This window comes from Pteronotus mesoamericanus, unplaced genomic scaffold (genome assembly GCF_021234165.1).
Source record: "Pteronotus mesoamericanus isolate MK-2021 breed Mesoamerican mustached bat unplaced genomic scaffold, CSHL_Meso_final contig_134, whole genome shotgun sequence".
Lineage (NCBI taxonomy): Eukaryota > Metazoa > Chordata > Mammalia > Chiroptera > Mormoopidae > Pteronotus > Pteronotus mesoamericanus.
The window spans coordinates 4,676,730-4,700,335 of NW_026555061.1; the positions used below are offsets into that span (position 1 = coordinate 4,676,730).

Here is a 23,606-nt window from a genome sequence, read left to right on the forward strand (position 1 = left end):
GGATGCTAACAGCGATGCCCGAGCCGAGTGTCATCTCAGGCCTGAACCGCTGTGTCGATTAGCTTCCCCCTTGTAGGCTAGGTCACTTTGGGGAAGTGCAAATTTCTTAACCTGATCCAAAAATGGGGATGATAATAATAGTGCTTGTTTGAAGGTTGAATGAAACTCTGCATATGCATCCCTTGGTAGGGTGCTTGGCATAGAGAAAGGCCTCAGCAGATGTTAGCTATTACTGTGATGATGATGATGATGAAGATTATTATTATTTTACCCAAAAGAAAGAGGATGGAAGAGGAGGGAAGGAAACAGGACCAAGTGGGATTGATAAGGGACTGGGGCAAGGAGGGGAATGAGGAACTCGGCGGCGCAGCTGCCGAAGGGGCGGGGCTGCTTGCGCCATTTCCCAGCATCTATTGCTGATTCCAACATGTTGTAAGACCCTCTGTCAAGGTAATGTTTGAGCCTTTCAGAGCACAGGGACATCGGGCCTCTGAGGTAATGATTAATTCCCTGTGTTTACCTCATTTGTGGATGTACTTCCTGTCCTGTAAGTCCGTTGCGCCCTGGGGCTGGCAAACCGGTGTCCGGGCCTGGCTGTCCAGTCCCAAAATGGAACACAAGGAGGTGGTGCTTCTCCTTCTCTTGTTTCTGAATTCAGGTAAGACGTAAACATTTTTTCACTTTAATCCCTAATTTTTTCCTAGCAATGTACTAAAAACAGACACACGATGGTCTGATGAGCAACTAGTTGAACTTAGCTTCTGATTCCTGAGATTCTCATTTCAAAATCTAAACATAAGATTGAGGAATTTGTCAAGAAGTAAGTTTAATTTCCATGTAAACCCTAGAGACAAATGGGTAGAGAAAAAAAGTGAGTGTTTTTTTTTTAATGTAAAAGATTGAGCTTAAATAATAGTCATTTTGGTTGACAGAAAATAGCCTGTGCAGCTAAGGACCCAGTCTCTTTGCCTGGTTCTCAGTTTGGTTAATTTAGATTATGTTCGTTAAGATGTCACAGTTCCCGTCATTTTCAAACATGCACAATGAGATATCTCCTTGACTACATTCTTTGATTAGTCTGTCGTACTTACTAGTTTCCTGTTGGCTGTGATTTAAATAAGGCTTTTTCCTACACAAATATTTGCTTCTATGCCTGGAGGAACACAGGTGTTTGTTTGCCAGATGATGTATGCACAAAGCAATTCAACGCATAGCCAGTGCTTGAGGTGGGCAAGGTTCAAATTTATACATATGTGCATACATACATACATGCATACATACTCGTTTCTGTCCTTTAATGATACTAGTTTATTTAGCTGGTGCCATAGGTAGAATAATACATTCATCCCCGTTTTATAGATGACTTACTCCATACCGAGGAGAATCATGTCTTTTGCTATTGACCAAACTCCCAAATCCAGCAAGTGAAGAAACCAGGATTTAAACCAGGGCTTTCCAAGAAGGAATCTTGGTGCTCTTCTCACTTTTTCAACTTTGTTTAAATGTTCTTTAAAATATTCTAAGCATGTCCTTCTAGTTCCTTCTTCCTTGAGGATTTATTGTGATATAATTCACGCACTGTACAATTCACCCATTAAGCATTCAATGCAAGGGTTTGCACTGCATTTGGAGCGGCGCACCCATCGCCACGATACCGACACATCTTCATTATCCCCCAAACACTCCACACTCTTAGTTGTCACCTAAATCCCCTTTCTTTTCCCTTCTCCCCTTCCCTCCCTTCCAGTCCCAACCCCCTCCGGTAATCACTTACTGCCTCCGTCTCTGATTTGCCTATTTGGGACGTTTCATATAAATGGAACAATATGAAAGCAGTTCTTCAGGAAAACAGTGTATAGGTACTTAAATTAATACATCACAAGTTGTGCTTTAGAGTCAAATACATTTGAATTTAGTGGAGTCATGCAGAGAAATGTCAAAGAACACAGACAGCAGCAGACTGCACGAGAGGTTCAGTGGAAGAGGCTGTATGAGCGTCTGTAGGTCTTCATCTTCTCTTCTGGCCCCCGGAAGCCAGAGCCTGGGTCACACATGAATCTTAGAACAAACTTCTCTGCCGTGGGACTGACATGTGTGCTCAGCAACCCCCAGGGGAAAGGCTTTCCGAAGCTTTCCTCGAAAGGAAGGCATTTACTCTCTCTTTCTGAGAAGTGTTTCATCTTCTCAATAAACGGCACCATCCCAGAGTGGAAAAATACTCCTTCACAGCTGTTCTCTGTGAGAGGCAGAGGGAGGGCTTGCATTGCGCCGACCGCTGGTCTTATCTTTCAAACACAGAAGCATGGGTGCATACACATGCCACACAGTGATCGAAAAACAAGCAGACCCACATTATCAGTGAAATATGCTTGCTTTGGTAGCAAAATCCATCCCCATTAGCCAAGATCTACAACTTTCAACTGGCGTGCTGCAAGAATTTTTAAAACATGCAATGCTTGACTATTTAGTCATGGGGCATGGTCCTCTTTTCCCTTCAATTGCCAAATAAAAAATTATAACAGCCAACACAACAATAACTGTCTGGTGTGAATGACGCAAAAGTATACCTATTTCTTTTGTCAGATTGGCAGAAAAGTGTGGTACATTTTTTGGCATGCTGCAGAATTTTAGTAATTAGGGTATGTGCGCCATGAGATGAAAATGGTTAAAAATCACTGGCCTAGAATATAAAAATATTTTCCTTACTAAAATGATTGGTTTACTACATCTTGGTCAACAAATAAACGGCATTACACCTCATTGCCATGCGAAGCCTAGAATTGAATAAAAGACAATATTTGGGGAAAATTTTTCAAACAAAATGGAAAACAAATCTCCTTGGGGATGTCTCTGGGACATTTGATCCTGAGGCGGGTCTCAGCAGCTATGTGCTATGAAACATGACAACATAACCGAGTTAAAGGTGACTTAATTAAAGGACTGCGTAAACTGAAATTTTCTTGTTTGGACATCATTCGTACCCTGGCCTGCGTCACTTTGTAAGAACCCCCCCAAGGTTCAATATAACTCTTAACGGGATTTGCTATATAGAGTTAACTTGTCTGTTTTCTAAATCACATCCTAATCTGTAGAGTTTACCAAAACACAACTTTTATTGAAAAAGAGAGCTCAAAGTGGGAGAAAATGCCAGATGATGGCACGGATACTGGTCTGAAAGACCTATTTCTCCATAATCTTCTCATACAGTTATCAAGTGCTTTTTGTGTATTGCACTTAAATTGCACCAGCCACCTTCCTGTCCAGCGTCCACCTTGCAGCCTGGAGGGCCTTACACTGAGGAAGGACGAAGGGGCAGGAGGGGCTGGCCCTGTCTCCGCCCATCAGGGTCCATCGCCTGGGCAGTGTGGTATTTGCAGTGGGTCATAAGTGGCCTTTCTGAGAAAGAGAATCTGACTCTTCACGATCCTTCCTACGGACCATTTTCATTGGCACCCAGCATGCTTGAGAACGTCTCATCTTTGAGAATTTTTTGTGACTGTACAAGCCCTGTACAAGTGCTTCACAGCCAGGCTTCTAGAAGACCCGTCTGCCCTGCTGTTCCCACCGCTGCTCCCAGCCGCTCTCCGGTCACCTCCGCTGGCTGAGGTCCCCACCGCTCCCCTCCAAGCGGTCAAGGTTGCAGTGTTGCCCAATCCCCTTTAGGCAAACTTTAGGAAACTTTGCTACCTTTATTTTATTGACCTTTTTGGCCTCTCACCCTGTGAAAACCACTAGTGTGTTCCCCACTCGAAGGACAGAGGCCAACATCCCCAGGCTGGGAAGAGGGCTGCTAAGCCCGGCCAGCTGCCCGCCCCCCCCACCCCCTGGCCTCAGGAACAAGAAGCAGAGCGACCTTCAGACAGATTGTTTGCCTTCGATTTTATTTCACAGAAAACTCAGGACCAGTGTTTGTCTGAATTTTTACAAGTTCCTCCAAAATGCCGGATACCTGTCACCATCAGGGAAGAACTTATTTCTCTTTCCTTAATAGTGACGTGCCCCTGAACTAAGCCCAAGATAAAAATGGCCTGGGGTTATAGCGGCAATTCGTTCAGGTCCTATTTATTCTGAACATCATCAACTCACCAAATGTTGTATCTCCAGGTGGAACCATTCAGAGAATGCTTATCCCATCGTTTTGAGGGGCAGGGTGACAGTCACAGTTTAAACTGTTGCAGATCAAGCAATGGCTCCAAGCTCTTCCTGTAGCCAGGGATGAACAAGTCACGGTGTCAGTAGCCGGCGGTCAGACCTCAGTGTTCCATCGCGGCACAGCAAACAGGCCACACTGATTCTCATTTAAGGCTTCACACCCAGTAACGTAGCAACACAGACATTGTTCAATAGTTCTAATCCACGAATCTCTCCACCCAGTTGATCTTTTAGTATGGTGTAGCCGGTTGGTGGCACATTTTTGCTTGTAGCCATTCATTCTGCTTCCAATGAAGCAGCCCGTTTTATTCGGTGGGTGCACAGTGAATAGGTGACAAAGTCACCATCGTCAAACAATGGTTTCGATGAATTCTATCAGCTGTCCCACTTTTTCCTCCCACTTGTAGGTCACGGAGACCCCCTGGACAACTATGTGAACACGCAGGGGGCATCGTTGTTCACTCTCAGTAAGAAGAGTTTGGAAGCCGAAAGCATTGCTGAATGTGCAGAAAAATGTGAGGAAGAAACAGAATTCATTTGCAGGTATTTTTATTGTCATTGAACCTATGCAGACATCTTATTGTTTGAGACACTATTATTTTGATATCAAGAAATTTGCTCATGGATTTGACAAAAACAGAATTTAAGAGGAAAGAGGGATTTCATGGAATTGGGGATTGGAATCTGTATTTGAGCCCATATAGTTTCTTGTTATATTTATTAGTGTCCCCTTTAGGAAAATGCCCCCAAAGGAACTTATTTATTGTTACAGATGACATGAGCAGCTATTACTCAGAGCTCTAGTTTTTCACAACATCGTCACTAAATATTTATGGAGGGTCACATGGGAGGAAGTGTCCCAGACGCTAAGGAGCAAAGCAGCATAGATACAGTGGCCCAGTGTGTACGAGTGGCACTATATAGGGTCGCTCCTTGTAGAGAGACACCATCCAGACCTTGCCCTTTGTAGTCATGGTGTAATCACAAAAATAGGATAAAATGTACATTTAAAAAAATACAGCCAGTGTGAGGTATCGATAAGTGACATGATCAACACATGCTCTACAAAATTCAGAGGACAGAATGATTCCCAAGCGTAGATACAGCCAGGAGGGCCTCAGGGAGGAGGTGGGAGCTGAGCTGGGCTTTGAAGGGTGAGGGAGAGCTTGCAAATACTGATGAGGCTGGAGGCGTTCTGGGCCTTCACCGGGCTGGGGGCCAAGAACGGACCACGGTGGCTAAAACAACAGGGTCACGTAGGAGAGGGGACTGGAAAGGCCGCTGTGGATGGCTTTCAGTGCCAGCTTGAACTTCCGCAGCGGCACCGTGTGGATGGGCAAGGATGTGTGAGGTCAAAGGGGTGGGGGTGGGATGGAGAGGTGTAGGTCGGGGGGAAATGACAGGAGTCATACACACCATTTTGGGAATAAGTTCGAAGCAACCAGGTTTGCGTCTTTCCGACACAAAAGGAAGTATTCTGGAACTTAAGAGCAGGAAAGAAGAAATGGAGAGCAGTTAGAACAGGAAGAGAAAAGTTAGAGGACCAGAGGGAGAAAGTCAAGTTAGGAACAAAACAAGAGCAACCACCGTGTTGCTGTACCGGTTTTGCAGCATCTCATTGAAGGGCCCGCATTGAACCGAAAGTACCAATTCTGAGCCCCTTGATCCATCAGAGATACAATTGCCTGTAGAGTCTCCTGCTTCTCAGCAGAAGTGTGCTTTCTAATTAAAGGAGAACGTTGGTTGAGTTTCCTGACTCTCTTCTGCAGGGCATTCCAGTACCACAGCAAAGAGCAACAATGTGTGGTAATAGCCGAAACCAGCAAATCTGCCCCGGTCTTCAGGATGAGAGATGTCATTTTATTTGAAAAGAAAAGTGCGTGCAATGTTTTCTTTTTAGTTCTCCTCCTGTTCATCTACTGCTTCTCCTCCCTGTCCCCGCTCTCCCCTCCCTCTCCTTCACGCCTGTAGTTTATCCGACCGCAGAATGGAGACACGGTGGGGCCGCGACATGGAATAGGGAGTAGGAGCCAGGTACGGTCACTAACCCACTCTGTCAGCTCCAGTACGTGACTTCCCCTTATGTTTTGTTTTTCTTAATTTAAAAATGAAGGGATTGGATTTACAAAGTCACTTCTACCTCTGTGACTTTGAAGTAAAATATTCAGCATTTTATCGTACCTTTAAGGAGGCGTCGGGGAGTCCCGATGGTCCTTGCGACCTTGGCTGAGTTCCCCGGGGACCCTGGTCCTTGCGCTCTGGGGCTGCAGCCTGGAGAGAGAAAAAACACTGAAGCGTTTTAACTCCCCAGTAGCATTTGCATAGAGACAGAATTTTTATTTTTATTCTTAAAATATCTCCTCTGATGGGGGCGGAGTGGGGGTCATGGCCTGTATTTCCCTCAGACTCTGAAATATTGTCTTTTGAAAATGGGCCAGAGTTGTAGTTTCTTTCCCATAGTTTTCTTGAGAACCCTGGATTGGCTGTCCCACCGGTCGGGATGACAGATGGCCTACATTTCTATGGAAATTGCATGCCTTTTTAGACATGAAGACATTCATGAAAGTATGTATGAAGATTTAAGTGAATGTCTGATGTTTTTAAAACTGCCTCCTGAAAACTGTTGTTGGCGAGGTATTTACACCATTTGTACTACAACACCCCGGCTCTCCAAGCACTGGGTTATCACAGGTGTGAGAGACAACGAGGGGCTTCCTGCTTCATGTATTCCTGACAACAGCTCGACACAGTCTCTTCAGCCTCACTGCAGAACTCTAAGATTTTTAAAATTGTCTTTGGGTCGGGATCATTTCTACGCATTGGCCCATCTTAGGTTTGATTAGCTGTGGGCCTGCCTTCCTCCTTCCTGGGCACTGTTTATCTTGAGTTCTTGAGAGTAAAGTGCTGATTAGACCTAAAATGTATCTGAAGTGATGAGTTCTTACATAGGATCACCTATTGTCCACCAGGTTTAAAAAAGAGCGGGGAGGGGTCGGTGGGATTCTCAACGCTAACATTTCAATGCCATTTGTAAATTGTTAAATGGGAGGGACAGGGAGGTGACTGCCAGCCTTAGCTTGAATAGCTGCAGTTGCCCGTTTTCCAGGGAGGAGAAAGTTTATGTAAACTCTGGCAGGCATGTACAAACAGAAGCGAGGTACAAAGTCAAAAGTCAGCCATTTTTGGGTGCTTGCTTCTTTCCTGTGGAATGTGGACCCACTGCTGAATTACCTGCTGGCATTTTTCTGGGAATAGCCAGTGTCCCATTAACACCTGCTGCTCGCTGCCATGGCCACTGCCACCACCTGGTCTAAGCTGCCGTCGTTCCTGGCCGGGTCCCTGCCGTGGCGGGTCTGCAACATCCCTGCTTCACAGCCGCAGTGCCCTTGGAGCAGACTCCAGGTGCTTGCCAAGGGCTGCAGCGCCTCCGGTCACTGAGTCCCAGCCTGTTTGCTGGGCTCGCTAAGCTCGCACCTGCTCCTGCCACCTGCCAAGCATGCGGCCCTGCTGCCTGGGACCCTCTTCTGTTCTTTCTGGGGCCGGTCCCTTCTCATCTCCCAGGTCTCCGCTCAAGCCTCGCCCCCTCTTCAAAGTCTCCCCTGACCTCGGGGACTTGAAAGTGCCTTGAGTTTACACTTTGGGCAAGTGTCCTAGGCCTCCTGTAAGGATAACCCTCGATGAAGGTAACATGTGATCTTTATGCAGACAGTTGGGTTAAAAGCACTAGTTTGCTGTCGGTGTGTTAGAAATCCTTTCCCCAGATCATTGATCCATCATTTAAAACTCTTGGCTAAAGTGGGGAATCTTGAAAGATGATACAACTATACCCTGAATAGTTTAGCTTGTCACTGCAAACAGAAGTTTGCCTTGGCACATTTGGGTGGAGGCTTTTTGGCTTTGTATATGACCCTCAAACAAGAGTTACCAGGTATAATTCTTGCATAAGCTCCACTCTAAGTGCCTTGTCTACGACAATGTGGTTTCTTTGAAGTGGAGCAAGTTCTAGAGACCGCTATTCATCAATCTAACTGTAAAACACCTTTATATTTTTATGATCTCCCCTCAAATTCATGGAGTTGACTCTGTGAGTGGATTGCCTGCAGTGAACTTGAGAGCAATTTTTTAAACTATCCAGTTCTCTCAAGTCCTGTAAAGCATTCCACTTAGCCAAAAGAAGCCTTTTTCCCCCTCATTTATTTTTGAGGGGGAAAACATTGTAATAACTATGTATCGTGCCAGGTTGATTTAGATCATCTTTAATCAAATACAGCTGGCTGTGTAAAAAGTTTTCACAATAAAAACAGTCGACTCTTGGTAAGCATGGGACCCAACCGGTGGGACCGGAAGTGGGCAGACACGCGAGGAAGTGGCCTGCTAGCCACAGGTGCCCTCCCCAAAGCACGTGGGGCCCAGGCAGGCCCCCGACAGTGTGTTTTAAAGACAGGATGGAGCCCCTCCCTTGTGGTTGGGTGAGTGGTGGCTGGTTGAGAGCGTTTACTGTGAACATTTAAAGGAGACCAACCACAATTTTATCACCCTGTGTGACAATTTTCATATTTCAAATACTGGGAGCCTCAAAGAATTGAGGTGGCTTGGGTCTCTTTTGGCCCCTGAAAAGCCCAACCTGCCTGAAAGCCTTTCTTCCCATCCCCTTCACTCTCTCAGCAAGCTGCTGATTTTCTCTGTCACGCATGTCACTATGAGGGTGCACCCTTGATAACTTTCGGTAACCGGCCCCCTAAGGCCACTAGAATATGAGTTCCACGGGGGTAGGACCTTCCCCTGTCCCACACACCGTGGGCCCCAGCACCTAGTGTGGTGCCTGGTGCCCGGAGGGGCTGTGGCTTGGAATACATGTATCAAAGCACCAAATGGCTTCGTTCACTGCAGCTCCTCCACAGACATAAAAGGTGCTCTTGCACGGTAGGACCGTGGTGTCATCTGCCATACATGTCCTTTCTCTCAACATGCTGAGCAGTGCAGGGCTTTGCCTGAACTCTCCTGTTGTGGGAAGAACTGATCGCTGTGTGGGCTTCTTTTCAGTGTATCTTTCCGAGTGCAAGACCGGAAACGGAAAGAACTACCGGGGGACGGTGTCTAAAACAAAAAACGGGGTGACCTGTCAGAAATGGAGTGACAACTTTCCACACAAACCTAGGTAAGGCTTTGTCGCCCATCTCTGTGCTCACCTAGTGTGCTTGCAATGTTCCAGTCCCTCCACCCGCACCCAGGACAGGCGGCCAAACGGGCTCAGAGAGGACCTGATCGATGCCGACGTGGGAAGGATCAATTATTTCTAGCCGAAATGCAGAAAGTGGTTTTTCTCCATTCGCTCTTGTGTATGTACTTTTCTGGAAGATCTAGATCATAGAAGGAGGCTAGTTTAAAAAAAGAAGAACAACAACAAGAAAACCTGAATTCTAGGCTGAGTCTGAGAGAAAAGCCAAAGGCGACCATATCTGGGGCTCGGTCCGCTGAAATCAAACCAACCAAATTAGAGCCCTCATCACGCGTCACCTCAGCATTGCAGAGCGAGAGAATGAGTAAAACCTAAATGAAACATGCATGATCTCTCAATTTGCTTATTCATTTAGTGTCACTCTCAGTGTACGTCTCCCAGTAGGGCATCAGGTGTCATTAAGTTTGCAGTAACAATGCTTTGATCGAGGAGGATTTGATGTCCGTTACCCTGCCCAACCCCCGGCCAAAACAACCGCCTTTACTGCGTGAGATGGGCAGATGTAATATTCTCAGGATGTTATGGCTTCCAGAGGTAAAAGGAGTAAACCAAACAGCCAAACCAGAGCCTGCCAGGGCTCCTGGAGGTGACCTAGGTCATCTCTAGCCCAAGGGTGAGGAATCAGAAACAAAAGCCGCCCTTTCAGACTCGGGGGCTTGGGCTTTTGATTTAACATTTTGCCTACACAGCAACTCAGTTCTAGATCCGAAAAGGAGCTTAACTCCCCCTCGCCTCCCATTAAATCTGGCTGCATTTCCAAGAGAACGTGCTGTTTGGAATCAGACAGATCTGACTTCCGTTCTTGAGAGGCTGTTTATTAATTGTCCAGACTCAGGCAAGGTTTGGTTTTATATTTCTGCGTCTCAGTTTCCTCACGTGTAAAATAAGGATAATAACACATTCCTGGTGGGGGTTTGTCTGTTTTTTTTAATTGAGCCTAAACAAGAGAAAGTATAGAAGGATTTTAGTGTCACCTTGGAGCACGATTCCCACAGGCAAAATGGTGTGCACTACTATTATTTTTACAGAAGCAACTGACAAAAGCAGGTGTTTGGAACAAATCAGGAAGTTAGCAGGCTTTGGAGGCTTTTGTTTCTACTGTCTGCGCATCAAAAATTTGGCTCTACTTCTAGGACGTGTCTGTAAATACAGTAATAACGGTAATGTTGGCCACTGTCCTGAGTGGAGAGGTTGCAAATCGGACAACACAAACCCTTCAACACGTAGCTAGGATGCATTTGATGGCCAAACCTTGAACTTCAGGTGGGAAGTAGGAAGCGCCCCATTCTGTGCGGCTGATAACATGCTGATGTTTAAAATGCCGTCCACGCGGTTCCTTTCCATCCTGCACAGGTATTCACCCAGCAGCTACCCTTTGGAGGGCCTGGAGGAAAACTACTGCCGGAACCCAGACGACGACATCAACGGGCCCTGGTGTTACACCACCGACCCGGACAAACGGTTCGACTACTGCACCATCCCAGAATGTGAAGGTCAGGAGTGGCTCTGACCCTGCTTCCGCCTCTCCCTTCGGCCGTACACTCTTTTGCTGTACAGCCAATGAGTCTGTGTTGGGCAGAACGGAGTCGCGCGCGAATCTCGTGGAAAGGATCAAACTTTGCTCAGACCCCCAGTACTGACCTGAATTATTTTTATTAAAACGTACCTTCAACGTGTACAAATACAAAACTACATGTGAACTCCAGATACAACCTTTCTAGGCTTAAAGCTCGACCGGGTATAAAGACAAAAACAGGTTTGCAATCAAGTAGTTGAGATAAAAATCACACAATCAATACAATTCAAATGAACAGTAGTCATTTAATGGGGGATACTTTGTTGTTGCACTGAAGCAAAGCAATGAACCAGTTTTAAATCAGCAATTCGTTATTTTAATAAGCCAACCAATTTAATAGCACATCTCCAAAGCCAATGCTAAAAATTAAAAACATCCTATTGAAAAAACGTTCTTCATTTCACAGTTCCTGCTCCATTTATTGGTGCAAGCGGGGATGGAGGACAGTGGATTTGTGCAGCCTTGTGACAGAGTGTGCATCGGGGACATTCAGGTCCCCGTCACCTTATCTCGTTCAGCTCTGGGGACTCTATTTTTATACTATGGTATGAGGTCATTTGTCCCTTAATTGACACTAACGCATCATTTTTGTTCCCAACTCTGACTCCTTTTTTCCTTGTGACTCCACAGAACTTAAAGCCTTACCTCACCCCGCTGTCCCATGCTATCTCAATAATTCCGAATCAAAGCTTCTGTTTTTAAATAGTGTAAGAAAGCAAAGAGCAGCCAGGCACACTTCTCGGTCCTCTAAAAAGAGAACTGCTGCGGGCCGCGGTGGACACGTTCCCCAGAGAGGTCGTGGGCTCCGGCCAGAGCACCGCCCTCGAATCCTGGGAGGGGGCGGCCATCCGTGGGAGCAGATCATGTCGCAGGCATTTTTAAAGATTCTTACGGGAACCAAGACACCCAGCATTATTAAAAAATCCTAGCAGAGACCTTAGAGACTTCTGAGAATACGTGCGCCCTGCCCCGACCCCCCACCACCAAGGGCCAGCGCAGCCCGGTCTGAGGACACGGCGTTGCGGACTTTCAGGATTTGCCATGACGATATTACAGTTGAGGGGTCTTGACCAAAATACTCTAATTTTACCATTTGAAGGAAAAAGTGATACTTTAGGTTGTGTTAGAAAATCAAGTATTGCCAATTTCATCGCCAAGTGATTGTTGGAAAGTACTTGTGAACAAGGGACAAGTGGCATTTGAGACATCGCTAGTGGGATTCCAGTGTTCACTCTGCTTCATCCGCTTCAGTTTCTTCCCTTCTTCCCTTCTTGTCCACCTGCTTAGATGAATGTATGCATTGCAGTGGAGAAAACTACCAGGGCAAAACCTCCAAGACCAGGTCCGGACGCGAATGCCAGCCTTGGGGCTCTCAGACCCCGCACACTCACGGCTACCTTCCTTCCAAGTAAGTCGCACTGGGAAAGCAATCCGATGTTCATGGCTTCGGGGCATTTAATGTTATTTCAAGGTTTTGGCATTCCTCAAGAAAGGAACATAGCTGGTATTTTGGAATCTCAGAGTTTGTCTCTTCCCACATGACCGCAAAAGAAGTATGGATTCTCGTTTCTCAAAATGGGGCCCAGGCTGAGTGGTAGCACCTGAGGGTGGTTAGACAGGCAGAACCTCAGACCCTCTGAACCGGAATCCGTTAATAACCGGTGTTCTGGCTGCGTTGCGTGTGGGTGAACACGTCAGGAATACAGATCCATCGCACTTGTGTGTTTCCCCAATACTTTCCTCTTCTCTCTATTCTTTTTCTTTCCTTCATACCAATGAGATCCAAGGCTTCCTAACCTACACTCTGTGGGTGGGCTTTGGGGGTTTTGTGAATCACTGCATGTTTTATGTGTATTTATAGCAGTGCAATTTTTCTGGGGGGAGGATTCCTAACTTTCACCAGATTCTCAAAGGGGGTCTTGGATTTACCATAGGAATAAGAGTTCCTGACCTAGAAAACCTTACCCTACTTCACAGGGATTGTTCTGGAAAACCCCTCCCTTTCTGTGGCTGCCTCTGATTTTTCTCTTCATCCTTTGATGACTGTAGGATCATATTGGCACTTAAAAAAACCGTATAAACAGTGAGACTAAGCCCCAGATTTCACTGTGGGTCTGGCAGTCAGTCATCCTTCCGGGCCCTGAAACCGCTCCATGGAATTTCTGTACCTCCCATTCCAAAGAGTTAACTCCAAACACAGCATCTGCCTTTTTCATTCAAGGAGAATCATGGGAAAGTCCTCAAGGCCCCAAGCTGGGAAAATGCACTTCCAGGATAGAAGAAGGTTGCCTAAGCCACTGCTGTTTGCTTTGCTCACCTTGCCTGGGCGCATGTGGCCCCAGAGAGGGCGTAAAATCAACCCAGAGGGCATGTGGCATGGCACGCGACTCCCTGTCCTGTCCCCTGGCCCCCCGTCCCCACTGAGGAGGGCTCGCCGCCTGTGCCTTTGGGCTGGGTGCTCACAGGGACTCGGCTTGTCCCTGTCGGTTTCTGTGAGCTTAAAGGCTGGCAGGACCAGAACCTGGTGGGCCAGAAGGGTCGTTTCTTTAAGCCCCAAAGATGACAACGAGCAAGTACCTTATGTTTTAAAAACTGCTAGTATTTGTGGTTGAGTAATTGGAGTTTGCGTGCATCGATTTTCCACGTGGTCTAAATGATTGTTACTAATCCAGTGCTGTGATTTTTCATGCACGGAAACCACTAGGAAAGCACTCAGACTACTGAGCTGATCTTCCTTAAGAGACTGGCATCTCTTTGAGGACAGCCCTCATCCGGTCACCTCCGTGGGTACTGGACAGAGCCTAGCACCCAGTAGGTGCTTCGTATTTGCTCATTTAAAAGGATTCGTGTCTGTAAATATTCGGTGCTATTAAACTCCTTCTTGCCCGTTCAGATTCCCAAACAAGAATCTGCAGATGAATTACTGCCGGAACCCTGATGGGGAACCCCGGCCCTGGTGCTTCACCATGGACCCCGACAAACGCTGGGAATTCTGCGACATCCCACGCTGCAGTGAGTACAGCCCCACCCGGTCCTCAGGGGCCCTCGCCCGCTCTGCCCTTGGAATTAAAGAAAAATGTACTTGTGCCTGAGAGTCGTGTCTAAAAAGCACCCTAGAGATGCTGTGGGATATGGCTGCTCTTTTAAAACCATCTATTCGTCACTCTAGGTAATTGTCAGAGCGTCCATTGATCTTTTTGTTTTTTGGTTTTCCTGTCAAAGACAGTTGGATGTGGGCTCTCGAAGGGTAGCTCTGATATCGTTCGAGAGGAAATCGGACCCATGCTTTCTGTGTATGATGCCATTGTTACCCTGAGTTCTTTCTGAGCATTGCTTCGTAAACAAGAGTGTCTGGTGTCCAGGTTTCGGAATGTCCACCTTGTGAGTGAGCAACAGGAGAAGAGAGTTCAGGGTGAGAAGGTGAAATGACTGACTTAACAAGAAAGACCTGAGAAAAACCATTTTATAATATTTTCCTTTGAGAGTTCCGCCCTGAGAATTTGAAGCAAGGGAGTAGATGTTTAGATGAGGACAGCCACCAAAAGTTCAAAAGGACTCAGCAGGCCCTAAGGGCGGGCTCTCCGCTCCTGGGTCTGACAGTCAGTCATCCTTCCGGGCCCTGAAGTTCCCCAGGTGCTCTCCTTCTTCCTGAGCAACAGTTTCTTTTTTTTTTTTTGTCATCTTTTTTTTTTCCCCCTCAAGACTTTCATGATTTCTGGATGTACACGCCCTTCCTCGGAGACAGTTTTTGACCTTCTTCTTTATGGACTCTGTTGGCTTTATGGAATCCTGAGTGTCATTTAGTTATGTTTGTTTGGTGGGTAATTACTCCGCACAGAGGAAGCTGGGTCACTGGTCCATATGAGCGTTCAGGGAGAGGGTGCCATATTGATCCTTACCACGTACATCTGATAGGGAAAGAGAAGGTAGAAAAAATTACTCTGAGGGCCTTGTTCCTGGAGGAATTCCACATGAGCTGACTTCATAAACATAGATTCTACCAAGTCAGCTTCTTCTAAAAATGATAAGCAATTTTCAAATGCCAAATTCCAAGAGAGGGTGGGCAGAAAAGAAGCCCGGCCGGTGCCCCCGGAATCCACCTCCCGTCCCATCCATCTGTGCAGCCTTCATTTCATAAACATTCACTGTAATTTCTTATCCCCATTCAAGCAACGCCCCCGCCACCTTCCGGCCCCACATATCAGTGTCTGAAGGGAAGAGGTGAAAACTATAGAGGGAATGTGGCTGTCACCGCTTCCGGGCACACTTGTCAGCACTGGAGCCAACAGACGCCCCACAAGCACGAGGTGACCCCAGAAAACTATCCCTGCAAGTAAGTCCGCCTCTGGGCTCACTCCCTTTTGTCTGAATGAAATGTGAGGTCCCACGGACTTTGCTTTCATTTCAGTTACTATGGGTAGAGTATTCTGGAATGAAAACTGGCCAAGTCCCGTGCAAGGGAAGTGAAATTCACCCGCGATTTCCCCACAACACTGGTCCTCCTGATCAGCAGCATGGGCAGCTTCAGGGTTTTGTTAGAAATGCAAATTCTTGGGCCCTCAAGCAGCATTGCAAAGTTGTGGGTCCACGACTGCATTTTGCTGAGCACTGAACTAAATTCATAGTCAGGTTTGAAACTGCTTCAATTCCAGGGCCACGTGGGATATATTTTCCGAGACAGGAACATCGTGGAAAATACCTGTTGCATTTGGCCTCGAGCACCATGCCCAATACAGAGCAGAGCTATTTTGCTTGACTAGACACAGTCCAGAAATACGTTTTAATCATTTACCCCAGAGAAGCCTCTGTCCCAAAATGCTATGGAATCCTAAAGAGTCCTGTGCTGCTCACATTTCCACCTATTTTTCAGTTTGCATCAGTCTGGAGAATTAGCGGGCTATGTGTCCAATATCCCTATGACCAAGCATGCGTGCACCTTGTTATTTATTTAGCCTTATTTGGAAAGTCGAACTCACAATCGCTTCTTCTTCAGAAATTTGGAGGAAAATTACTGTCGTAACCCTGACGGACAGCCAGGTCCCTGGTGCTATACCACCAACAGCAGTGTGAGGTGGGAGCTCTGTGCCATCCAGCCCTGCAGCTCCTCCGCAGGGACCACAGAACCGGACACCCAAGGTAGGAAAGGGGGCGGGGCGCTCCCCAAGGGCCTGGGGCTCTCTGTCCTCTTCTACCCCAGGGCTAGTCCAACATATACAAGCTTTGTTTATGGTTCACTTCTGTTCTTGTCAGAGAATGTGCTCCATGGTTTCAGCTATTTCACATTTGTGGAGGCCTGTTTTACGGTTCAGGATTGGTCAGCTTGGTCAACGTTTCATGTGCTCTTGAAAAGAATGTGGCTTCCACTGTGGTGGGGTGGGGTGTTCCGTAAAGGCCAACTAGGTCACATTGGCTGGCGCTGCTGAGCTCTTCGGCACGCTCACGAACCTCCCCGCTCCTATCGCAGCAGTCGCTGAGAGGGGATGGTGGTGTCTCTGACTTCGGCTGGGTATTTGTTGGCTTCTTTCTGATTTTCTGTTTGCCTTGTATATTCTGGAGCTCTCTCTTGGACAGACACACTTAGGATTGTTGCGTGTCGTTCAGAAGTGACCCCTTTAGCCTTATGTCTCTCCTTATCTCTGAAACTGTTCCTTGTTTTGAAGTCTATTTATGCTGCTATGAATACAGCCATTGTAGCTCTATTTCCACTAGTGTTTGTGTGCTATATCGTGTTTCTCAACCTTTTAGTTGGGATGTGTGGACCATGTAATGTAATTGTTAATATGGTTGGATTTAATTCTACCATCAAGTTAGCTCTTTCTCCTTGTCCTATTTGAATTCTGGTCCTTCTTTCATCCTTTTATGTCTTTACATTAATTAGGTATTCTTTGATTGTCTTTTATCACTGCTCTTAGTTTAACCAGTTTTTAATGTTTTTAGTATTTTTCCTAATGTTTATGGTATAGACCTTTAACTTATCACATCCCACCTTCAAATAATATTATTTTACTAGACATGTAATGTGAGAACCTTATAACATCATACTCCTAATTCCCTCCTACCAAAATATTGTACTTTTGTTCTCAAAGAGCTTACTTCTGTTATAAGTCTCACAGTACATTTCTATTAGTGCTGCCTTAAACAGTCAGTGACTCTTTAAAGTGATTATAAATAAAACATATCTTTTGTGTACAGCTTTATTTATTTACTTTTACCATTTCTGGTGCTCCTCACTTCTTTTTGTAGGTTCCGATTTCCATCTGATGTTGTACTCTTTCAGTAAAACACTTAACCTTGAACATTTCTCGTATTATGGGCCTGCTGCTGCTGAAGTCTTTCAGCTCCTGGATGTCTGAAAATGTTGTTATATTGTCTTAGTTTTCAAAAATAATTTTTTGTTGTGTATAGAACTCCAGGTGGACAATTTCCCCCCCGTTCACCACTTTAAAGATCTTCCTCCATTATCTTCTTTTTTGAGTAGTTTCTGACTGGAAATCTTTGTTTACCTGTATTTAATATTTCTTTTTGTCTCTGGCTGCTTTTAAGACCTTCTTTCATCTTTGGTTTTCGGTAGTTTAATTATGGTATGTCTAAGTGTGTTTACTTATTTTTGGTATTTATGTTGTTTAAAGTTCTCTGAGCTTCTTGATGTGCATGTCGTTGATTTTCATTACTTTTGTAAAATTCTCAGCCAGGACTATTTAAATATTTCTTTTTCCCTTCTTTCTCTCTCTTTCCCTTTTTCAGACTCCAATTATCCAAATGTTAGACCACTTCATATTGCCTCATACTTCTTGTATCTTGTTCTGCTTTTCCCCTCACTTTTTCCCCTCAGTGGGTCAGTATGGATAATGTCTGTTAACCTGGTTTCAAGTTCCCTGATTCTTTCCTCAGTTATGTCTACTCTGCTGATTAGCTCACTGAAGAAATATCTGATATCATCTTTGATACATAGTTTTTATTTCTAGCATTGCATTTTATTCTTTTTTTAAATTTTCACTTCTGCTGAAATTCTTCGTCTGTCCGTGCATGACGTTCCCCTTGGCTACACGATTCCTTACCAGGGTCCCTCACTGTTACGTCACAATCTCAATCTGGTGGCCACCCCCCCTCAGTCTGAGTGGCTCTGATTCCTCTGAGGCTGGCCCTAGTGACTGCTTTATCACTCAACAGTGGCTTCTGTTCACTTGGCTCTTTTGGTGTGTTTTAGAATTGTTTTTTTACCAAGTGCCAAACATTGTATGTAGAAGACCAGTACAGATTAAAGTCAATATTAGCTATAATTTTAAATGAGAACCTTTTAAATGTTGTCCATATGTTGTACGAGTAATTGAATTAAGAGAGGCAACAGATAAGCTGATTTTGGGATTTGTTGTTGTTGCTTTTACCTTAAGTGAACCACAGGTCTCAGATTCCCCTGGTTATGGGCTATTGTTGCCTTGGTCTTAGAGTCTGAAGATCCATGTCTGCATTCCTGGTCATCCTCAGCGTTTAGCAGAAACTGCACCGCAGCGGGGGTTGCTCCATGCTCTTCCTCCAACCCCAGTCATAGGCTGTTGTTTCTTCTCACTGAATGCTAAGCTTTCGGTGGAGTTAGACATTCTTTCTCTTCCTCATCTTCCCTCAATCTTAGACAAACTCCGTGGACCTGGGCTTTGAGGGTGGTGTTTCTCCATGGTCTTGCCCCTTCTTCTAATGGAGCTAAGCTCTACCTTGAATCTGTGGTGGATCTTGAGTGGAAGAATAGTGGGCTTCAGCTTTGTGTTGGTGAAGGACCCTGGGCACAGGAGGTTTCCTGTTGCTGCTCCAGGAGAGTAAGAGCCTTGCCTCAATCTCTCCCTGAGGAGCAACGGGCATTTCCCACCCCACCCTGCAGCAGCTCAAGGTTTCAGTTTTGCATAAGCAAAGAATCTTGGGACAGGATTTACACCTGTCCCCACTGGCACCCCGCCGCCCCCTGTGGCCTGTGCCACGGAATGTGTCCCCCGGTCTCCCACCCAGCTGTGTGAATGCCCAGTGGAGATTCCTAAAAAGAAAAAGCTTGCACATGAGTACAATTTCCAATTATAAGCCCTCTGACCTGCTTGTTTTCCGCCCCCCCCGACTCCGAGTTTTAAATTAACCATTTACCCCAAATGGTTATTTTAATGGTTCGGTCATTAAAGTTCTAGTATGTTCCGGATCTCTTGTTCTCTTTGCATCTCTGTCCTGCCTGCCAATGGCGGAGAGTGTTCTCTCACAGAGACCGCTGTGCTGCTTGTGCTATGCACGGCTTCTCACACGTCAGTCCTAGCTGTCGGTCACGGATTTCTTCTGCTCCGATTTCAGCGCTACCCGAACAAACTCCTGTTGTCCAGGAGTGCTACCAGGGCAAAGGGGAGAGCTATCGAGGCACATCGTCCACGACGGTCACAGGGAGGAAATGTCAGCTTTGGTCATCGATGACGCCCCACCACCATGATAAAACCCCAGAAAAATACCCAGATGCGTAAGTCTTTGATCTTTAACCGGGAGACGAGCAACAGGTAACCTAAATTTGTTCAAAGGGCCAATGTTTAAGCTGACTTCTGAGAACCAAACTTCGCTTGGCTCCAGAATGCGAAGCAAAATGTCTCAGGTGCCTCGTTCTTGAGCATAATTCTGAAAGAGGGGAAGTTGGAGGCTGGCTGTCTCTCCTGAGTAGGTCTGTGGAAGCTGGAGGGTTGGGGTCGATGAGGGGTCAAGGTCACAGGAGTGGAAGGCTCAGGGAGGGAAATGACCAAAAGATCAGTAACAGTACCATGCCGCAACGCCTGCTGAAGATCAAGGCCGTCTTTCAACTGTGGGACTTTATCATTCCAATCTCTGGTCCCCGCAGAGAAGTTTGTGCTTGTCATTGAGTCATGGTACCTATAACCTGACCGGTCCAGACATATTTGAGCCTAAGCCCTACAGTCTGGAGGGACATGAGTTGCCAGGACACAAAGAGGAAAAGCAGGGAGGGGGACGAGAGTCAAGAAGTGTACAGATGCCGATAGGAAAGACCAGGTCTGACTGGACCAGCCTTTTTGCCATACAGGGATAAGCCTTTTAATGCATCCAGTTGCTTGGACCGCCCCCTCCCCCCACCCCCCACTGGCTTCCTCAAAATGTGGGTCCACGCCTGAGACTGTCACTGAGATTGTCTGTAGTACCTATAGAAACAGTGTCAGATTCTCATACATATAATGCACCTCAAATGTTCTTGGACAGCCCCAGGTTACGGGTCTAAACTGGAAAGGGGATTCCAAGGCTGAGAATTCTTCAAGGCTCGGGCAATGCTCCAGGGAGGCCCTGGGGGATCGAGTCACCCAGTGTCCCAGGCTCCTCACCCACATCTTCCTGATTCTCCCATAAGCCCCCAGCTCCCTCAGGTCCCCTAGTCTACCCAGACGTCCCTCTCCATCCCTTCATCCTACTGTTCTTCAGCATGATCCCCGTCCCCTGTCCCTGAGGGGCTGTGGGGAGGGAGGTGTGGCAGGTGGGCAGAGAGAGAACAGGGCAGGGCTCCTCCCCTTGCCCCAGAATGCACCCTCCAGGAAGGACCCGTGGCCTGGGCGCTGGTTTTCCAGGCAGGCTTCCAGGAGCCCTTCACACCCTGAGCCCACGTGATCTCCCAGATGTGACAGTTGCAGTTATGTTACGCTCCGGTTTTGCTTTCATGGCAAGTGCGCCCCGCTTGAACTACACGCTGAGGAACTAGATTAGGAAGGCGGCCCCGAATGTGCCATCCTCTTGTATGTCGTTTCTCCTTTGGAGAAATACATCCTTGTTCCAGCTTTCACAGCCCTGTGTGGTCTTACAAGGAAACATGGACAGAGACGTCGAGATATTCGGATATGCATAGAAAGAAATCTCAAATATACATTTCAAGATCCATGTTGGATCTTGACCTTGGAAGGAGACATTCTGATACTTTCTTTACATTTTATACATCATCTCAGCTTTTACGCGAAGGATACATTACTTTTGGTTTTTTGAAATAAAAGCAATCATCTATTTTTAAAATTGTTCAGACTGGTTGAGGACCTGTGCTTGTGGCATTATAATACTAATTAGCACCTTTGGTATCTTTAATGGAAATCTTTCAAAGTTAAGATGTTGGCAAAGCCACATTCAGAGGGGGGCGGGGGGAGGGGAGGGGGCTCTGGGGGGTCCTCCTGCCACTCAGGCCCTGTCACATGGCACCCACAGCGGCCTGACGATGAACTACTGCCGGAACCCGGACTCCGACAACGGCCCCTGGTGTTACACCACCGACCCCAGAGTGCGGTGGGAGTTCTGCAACCTCAAAAAGTGCTCAGAAACGCAGCAGAGTGTCCCGCCCATTCCACCGCAAACCCAGGTTCTGAGCACTGTGGGTCCGAAAGCAGGTACGCCGCCAGCCGGACGCCTGCAGGCTTGGGCACTGGGAGGAGAGGCTGGGAGGCTGATGGGTGCAGAGGCTCCGTGGCGACCGGGGACTCCAGGGTTGTGGGAGGAGCCTTGGCGCGCCACCCTGGTGGGGACAGGGACAGAGCTGCTGGTGCTGGTATAAGGTGGGGCAGGGAGTGGGGTGGGCGGTTTCTTTGGGGCCCGAAACCTGGTGGGGACAGATGGGTAAAATGGGGAGCCTGGGTGGGTGCAGAGGTTGATAACGGTGGCATGAGCTGGAACAGGACATTCTAGAAAAGCAATCTGTGGAGGGATAGAAAGGATTACCGTGGCTGTGACCATCCTGAGTTAGGGGTGCTTAGTCAGACAGTCAAAAATGACACGTGGCTGTAAGGGTTGTTGGGTCATGTGAGGTAGGAGCTTCCCAGGTCCTTGAGTTGTCACCGTACCCGCTGAGCACCTGCTCCTGTGGCTGCCAGGCAGCAGGCAAGTGCTCTGCCCCTTCACAGGTGAGAAAACTCAGGGAGAGGGGGTCACTCTCCCCTGCCCCCGCAAGGAAACAACGGTCACATGGCTTGTCTGACCACTTTCGGTCCCTTCAAAGTCCGCCGGGCAGTCAGGATTCAAAGGCGAGCTTGCTCGGATGTTGAGAGCCCTCCCCTGACCCCTACAAGGCTGGGGCTCACCCGCCGCTCCCGGCCCCGGCCCAGCCTCTCTCCCTCCTCTGTGCCCCACGGGGCACCCCTCCTGGATAAGACTCAAGGGGGCCTCGTGTGGTTCTCGCATGGGTTTGCCCCCCATTTAGCGCACAGTCATGCACACACCCTGGTCCTGGCCAATGTTGGGGTGCAGGCTGCCTGGCACGGCCCCCAGCTTGGCAGAGAAGCTGCCTGGCCCAGCTTTTGCTTTCCGGGCTTTCCAAAGGACCATCAGGACACTGTGCCCGCCTTCTCCACATGGGACACACATCAAGTTCTCTGAAAGCCCTATGGTTCGAGAGGAGAGGCAAGCTTGGGGAAGGTGTCCCAAGTTATCTCTGTAACCTTTTTAACCCCAGAGATGGTGGGGACTCTAAGCACAACTCCAGCCAAAGACGAGTTTCTAGAAAACCCTTGACACGTGCACTCCCCGTATCCACCATTGGTGAGAGGGAGGCGTTGGAGAGCCACCTAAGAGTTCACTGGGGCCTCTGCTTCCCGCAAATGCCGGCGGGGGGTGCTGTCTTACCCCCAGCTCCTGTAGAATCGATGATCTCGGTGGCCTGGCCAACATCCCCCTGCTAACACCCTGCACAACGTGGGGTTATTTCCGAGCCAATACGCGTTCCAGGTCCTTTGTCACGTAGGCCGGGCGCACAGCGATCGTTGGCAATCCAGCGCTCCGAAGAGCGCCACTGACCGCAGGGTCTGTCCTCAGACAACCTAACGCTGCGTGCGGCCTTTGCTCCGCCTCCCCTAAGGTCCGCGGACGAGCACGTGACCAGCCCTCTTCTCTTCCCCGCAGACTGCAGGTTCGGGAACGGAAAGGGGTACCGGGGTAAGAAGGCCACCACTGCTGCTGGTACTCGCTGCCAGGACTGGGCTGCCCAGACGCCCCACGCACATAGAAGTTTCACTCCGAAGAGTAACCCGAACGCAGGTCTGGAAAAAAATGTAAGCTGCTTTGCTCTGGACTCTGTTTCGCCTTTTGCTGACCGGTCTTTGCCAGGATAGCGGGTTCTATGATACAGCTAATTGGCCTGGACTGATCTTTGGTGTGGACTGGAGGAGGGAAAACCACGAGAGATCCGGGGAGCCACGCCTAGAGGGTAACGGGCACCAGTACATGAGGCACGCAAGCCCACGTGCGTGCTTAGCACTGTCTGCAGGACCTCTCCTTCCCCCCGGGGTACGGTTTCTTAGGTGCTGTTTCTAGTTTCCAGGGTTTGTCCTCTAGATTCTGGCAATTCGTGGAGCTTTGTGATGTGTTCGCCAGATTTTTCTAGAAAAAATCTTGGGCCGGTGGGATCTCACACAGTGGGATCTCCCTCCATCTCTAGCACTTTCTGGGTTACTCTGCGGGTGTGTAGAAGAGGTCAAAGAAAACATCGCCTTTCAAGGCTTGACCCATGGGAGGAGCACAGTCCACGGGGACAAGCACCCCTGGACCAGCAGCAAACAGGCTCCACGGGGTGGAAGTCTGCTGAAATGAGCGGGCGCACGATGAGGCAGTTCCGTCCCGTGGTCCTCTGTTGCTGGGTGTCTGAGGTCT

The 23,606-nt window shown here is 47.7% G+C and overlaps 1 protein-coding gene across 1 annotated transcript in view; it reads left to right on the forward strand.

Moving 5' to 3' along the window:
* The first annotated feature begins 501 nt into the window (after nt 1-501).
* PLG (plasminogen) overlaps nt 502-23,606 on the forward strand; it is a 36,720-nt gene continuing 13,615 nt past the window's right edge. The window contains exons 1-12 of the mRNA XM_054595515.1: nt 502-658; nt 4,560-4,695; nt 5,922-6,028; nt 9,196-9,310; nt 10,745-10,884; nt 12,255-12,375; nt 13,861-13,979; nt 15,138-15,300; nt 15,961-16,103; nt 19,293-19,452; nt 21,177-21,355; nt 22,860-23,008. Coding sequence (XP_054451490.1) covers nt 532-658; nt 4,560-4,695; nt 5,922-6,028; nt 9,196-9,310; nt 10,745-10,884; nt 12,255-12,375; nt 13,861-13,979; nt 15,138-15,300; nt 15,961-16,103; nt 19,293-19,452; nt 21,177-21,355; nt 22,860-23,008 — 1,659 coding nt within the window. The 5' untranslated portion in view covers nt 502-531. The remainder of the gene's footprint in view (nt 659-4,559; nt 4,696-5,921; nt 6,029-9,195; nt 9,311-10,744; nt 10,885-12,254; nt 12,376-13,860; nt 13,980-15,137; nt 15,301-15,960; nt 16,104-19,292; nt 19,453-21,176; nt 21,356-22,859; nt 23,009-23,606) is intronic.